Source organism: Aythya fuligula, chromosome 5 (genome assembly GCF_009819795.1).
Source record: "Aythya fuligula isolate bAytFul2 chromosome 5, bAytFul2.pri, whole genome shotgun sequence".
In the NCBI taxonomy this organism is placed as follows: Eukaryota; Metazoa; Chordata; class Aves; order Anseriformes; family Anatidae; genus Aythya; species Aythya fuligula.
Genome location: NC_045563.1, coordinates 37,136,457 through 37,140,679, shown reverse-complemented (window position 1 = coordinate 37,140,679; position 4,223 = coordinate 37,136,457). Strand labels below are relative to the sequence as shown.

General features: G+C 57.3%; 1 protein-coding gene across 1 annotated transcript; it reads right to left on the bottom strand.

The window, feature by feature from the left end:
* Window positions 1-802: 802 nt before the first annotated feature.
* On the bottom strand, window positions 803-3,095 carry ZFP36L1 (ZFP36 ring finger protein like 1). The gene is made up of 2 exons (XM_032189331.1): window positions 2,891-3,095; window positions 803-2,324 (listed from the first exon to the last, which is right to left on the bottom strand). The coding sequence occupies exons 1-2, from the start codon at window positions 2,945-2,947 to the stop codon at window positions 1,374-1,376; spliced, it is 1,008 nt and encodes a 335-aa protein (XP_032045222.1). The 5' UTR covers window positions 2,948-3,095; the 3' UTR covers window positions 803-1,373.
* Window positions 3,096-4,223: the final 1,128 nt, after the last annotated feature.

The following is a 4,223-nucleotide window of genomic DNA, read 5'->3' as shown; positions in this document are numbered from 1 at the left end:
GTCTTCAGATAGGCACTTTGAGCCCAAGGCTTTTCTCCTTGAAGAAACTATACAGAAAGAGGAAGAAAAAGGTCTTCCTCCCACGCTGTCTCGCAACAGAGCTCAGGTATGTACATTCTAAAGCCCACATAGGCAAGACCCAGGGGAGGGGAAGAGAAGAGGAAAGGCAAAGAAGCACATGAACTCAATTTGCAGTCCAACACAAAAAAAAGGGGGGGAGGAAGGGAATTCTAAAATAAATAATCCAAACACAGTTTTTGCATTTTTTTTAAATTAATTTTTCATTTTTTAAAATAAAATAACCAAAAAAGTGTAAAGTTACAAAAAAATGTCATTGTAGTATAATATATTAAACTGTGGGGAAAAAAAAAGGAAAAAAGACACTTCACAATCTTAAGATTAATATGGAAGATCATAATTTAAACATAAAAGAATATATTCTATGGATTCATCATCCCGATAAATATGAACAAAATTAACAAAAAAGCATAGGTTTCGGCAATAAATACGTTTTGATAAGTTAAATAAGCTTTTTTATATTGTTGTGCAGTGACAAGCAAAATTTGCTCTCCAATTTCTGAAGTTATACAAAATTAAAAACCCAGAAAAAAAAAATAATAAAAAGCTTGGCGTGAGTGCTCTAAGATAGGTCTAAAGTACTCTAGAGCAAAAACCATTAAAGCTATGTCTACTGGAACTTTGTTTACACAAACTTGTGTGTGTGGAATGACTTCCGTCAGCCCCACCCCCTCTATTTCTTTATTTGTTTTTAAGATGTCACATGAATACACGGGGAAACTTTTAGCACCAAAATCGAGTCTCTCATAGTCCCATCTCTTTTTTTTTTTCATTTTGTTTTGTTTTTTTTTTTTTTTCGTTTGCTCGTTTTCCTCCCAGTCGAAGTCCCACTCGTGTTACAATCTTTGTCCGTTCTCAGCTTGTCTTCCCGCAGACCTGAGTGGATCCAGGCAAGATGAGTCTGTAAGGGGGGAGAGCGCGCTGGATGTTAACGCCTGCCCACGTGCCTGCAGCCTAGCGGGAGCTGGCCAGTCGGGAAGGGACTGGGAGAGGGCGATGCAGTATGCAGCCAGTGGAGGGAGCTGGATCCGGACATTTCCTGCACATCTGGAAGTGCACAGAGCTGCTGGTGCCCTCTGCAGCTGGAGAGGTAATACAGTCACAGTGAAAGCATTAAAAGGCACTAATTTTTGTAAACGTTATTGCTTTTCATCGTAAATTTGGCACTTAAGGTTTAAGCCAGTGGGTCTACGACAGGCAGGTGGACACGTTAACATCCAGCTCCGACTACGGGGCCGGGGGAGTTCAGCTTAACATCGTAATAGAGGTGGGGGGGAGCAAGAGGAAACCCCAGATTAGTCGTCGGAGATGGAGAGTCTGCTGAAGATGGGAAGACGTCTTGAGGTGTCCAGGATAGGGGAATCTGAGCCGCTGTGGCTGCTGCTGGAGCTGCTCAGATAGCCCTCCTGGTCAGAGAGGGAGTCCTGAGGACTGGGCGGCGAGTCAAACAAGTTGGGGGACTCGGACATGGGCCTGAACAAGAACGTGGTGGGGGAGCTCCCGCTGGGCACCTGCACCCCCATGCTGGGGGCGAAGAGACTGACCAGCTCCTGGCTGGAGAAGGTGAAGGGGTTGCTGGCGCAGTCAGGCAGGGTGGGGGAGCCCAGCAGGTCGTCGGCGCTCAGCATGGGCGGCGGGGTGATGGAAGTGGGGCTGTCCAGCAGCCCGCTGGCAGCAGTGCTGGGGAAGCCGGCGAAGCTGAAGCTGTGCTGAAGGCGGGGTCTGTCAGTGACGGCGGGCTCCCGGCCGCCCGCCACGGCACGGCGCTCCTCGGCGTTGTGGATGAAGTGGCAGCGCGGCCCGTAGGGGCAGAAGCCGATGGTGTGGAAGGTGCGGCAGAGCTCGGTCTTGTACTTGGGGTGGCGGGTGAGGCTGCGCAGCTCGTGGATGCCGTGGGCGAACTGGCACTTGTCGCCGTACTTGCAGGCGCCGTTCTCCTCGAAGGGGCGGCACAGCTCCGTCTTGTAGCGGCTGGAGTTGACCTGGCCCCCGGGCTGCTTCTGCTGCAGCAGGCGCTCGCCGCCCTCGGAGAAGGAGCGGTCCCGAAAGCGGCTTTCCCGGGGGCCCAGCATGGGCGCGGGCTCCCCTTTCAGGCTGCTGAGGAGCTGGTTCTGGTGGAACTTGGAGTTGGGCAGGGTGACAGAGTGCCTCCTAGGGAAACCCCCGCCGGCCGGGGTGCCCACCGCCTTCCTGTCCAGCAGGCACCCGCTGACACCCGAGGGGCTGTAATTCAGCATCTTGTTGCTCTGCGGGCAGAAAGCAAGCACCGGTCACTGCCACCGCCTCCACGCAACTCTCCCCGGACAGGAGGGCGACGCCGGGAGCCCTCGCAGGGCTCAGCCTCGGCGGCACAGCACGGTACAGCACAGCACGGCACGGCACAGCCCCCCTGCATGTCCCGCCCGCCTGCTAAGAGCAAAGTAAGCCCCGAGCCGCCCCTACGACCACCGGGGGGGCGGCTGCTGCGGGAGGAGCCCCCCGGGGGGAAGGCGCCGAGAGCTCGGGCTGCTCCCAGCCCTGCTCGCTGCTCCCCGCCCGGGCACGCTGCAGCAGCTCGGCCCCCGCCCGGCCCCGGCCCTGCCCTGCCCGGCCCCGAAGCGGGGAGCAGGGAGAGGGGCCCGTGCTGAGCCCAGCGGGGCGCCCCGCCCGGCCGGGGAAGCTGCTCGCGGCCGGAGAAAGTAAAGAGGAAAACGCAAAAAAAAAAAAAAAAAAAAAAAAAAAAAGGATAAAAAGTAAAGCAAAAAAAAAAAAAAAAAAGCGCAGAGAGCCCCTGCAGGCGCCAACCCGGAGCGCGGCCAGCCGGCGCGTTTACCTTGCATAAAACTTCGCTCAGGTCGAAGATGGTGGGCGACACCAGGGCTGTGGACATCTTCGGCGAGCGAGGGGGGAAGCGGCAGGGGCGGCGGCAGGCAAGTGGAAGGAGTCGCGGTGTGGGTAAGGCGCAGCCTCCAGCTCGCAGCCTCCAGCGCTGCCTCCCCCCGCTGCTGCTAGCGCTACCTCCGCTGCCGCCACCAGCCCGCCGCGCCCGCTCGCCGCTTCCAGCGGGCTCGGGCAAAAAGCTCAACTTATAAAGTTTTCCGACTTACCCCGGGAGGAGGAGCCGGCGGCGGGAGGAAGGGGAGGAGGAGGAGGAGGGCAGGGTGATTGACACCGCGTCTGAATCACCCGGGCGGGCAGGCCCAGAAAAAAAAAAAAACTTCTCGGGGGGGGAGGGGGGTGGGGAAGAAGCTGGGGGGGGGGAAGGGAGGGGAAAAAAAAAAAAAAAAAAAAGAAAAGGAAAAAAAAAAAAAAAGAGCGCGTCCCTTCCAGAACAGCCCCTGCGGGCAGCGCTCCCCTCCCCGCCCCGGACGCGGCTGTGCGCGGCTGCTGCGCGCGTGTGTGCGCGTGCCCGCGTGTGTGTGTGCGTGTGTGTGCGCGTGCAAGTGCAACGCGCGGCCCCGCGCAAAAGCCGCGCAAGTCCCGCGGCGCCCGCCCCTGCAGCAGGGGGCCCCCGGCAGCCCCGGGGCTCGCTTTGTGCCGGCCCGAGCCGCCCGCGCCGGGCGCTGCGCGGGGAACGAGCTCGCAGCCGCCTTCCCAAAGTTGCTAAAAGGCGGTTTTAAAAGGGTGCTTGGTGTGTTCTGCCTCTCTTCTCCCCGTATGCTCTCTCCTGCCAGTCCCCTCTTGGAGTTGTAAAACTGAAAAAAAAAAAAAAAAAAAGAATGTGTCTCTGAGCAAGTAATCTGTTCCAGATTTCAGTCGGCACAGTGTGATTCATACCGATATTGATATGGCGGGGGGGTGAGGGGGGGGAGGAGGACGGGGGTAGTTTCGGTGTAAAAAAAGCCAAACGTCTCAAGGCTTCCTGATAGCAGGGTGCCTCAGCGCCACGGCGGCTGCCCTCCAAGGCAGCCGAGGGGCTGGGGGGGCGAGGGGCCCCTTGCCGGGGTCCCCCTTCCGCGGGTCCCTCCCGGCCCCCGCAGGGACCCAGCGGCCAGCGCCTTGAGGACTTGAAGCAACTCATCCGCTTCCTCCGCTGTTTGCTTTAGAGTCTCGGGAGCCGGACTTTGAACTGGCGGCTGAGCTTTTTCCCCTCCTTCGCTCTTCGAGAACGGCCAAAACAACCAAGGAGAGGAACGCCCACGGGCTCCGGCTATGCCAGAGTCCTT

Excerpts from the sequence above, each read along its gene's own strand:
- ZFP36L1 (XM_032189331.1), bottom strand. The coding sequence starts at position 2,947 with ATGTCCACAGCCCTGGTGTCGCCCACCATCTTCGACCTGAGCGAAGTT. Across the intron at positions 2,325-2,890 it reads TGAGCGAAGTTTTATGCAAG|AGCAACAAGATGCTGAATTA; the intron begins GTAAACGCGCCG and ends TTCTGCCCGCAG.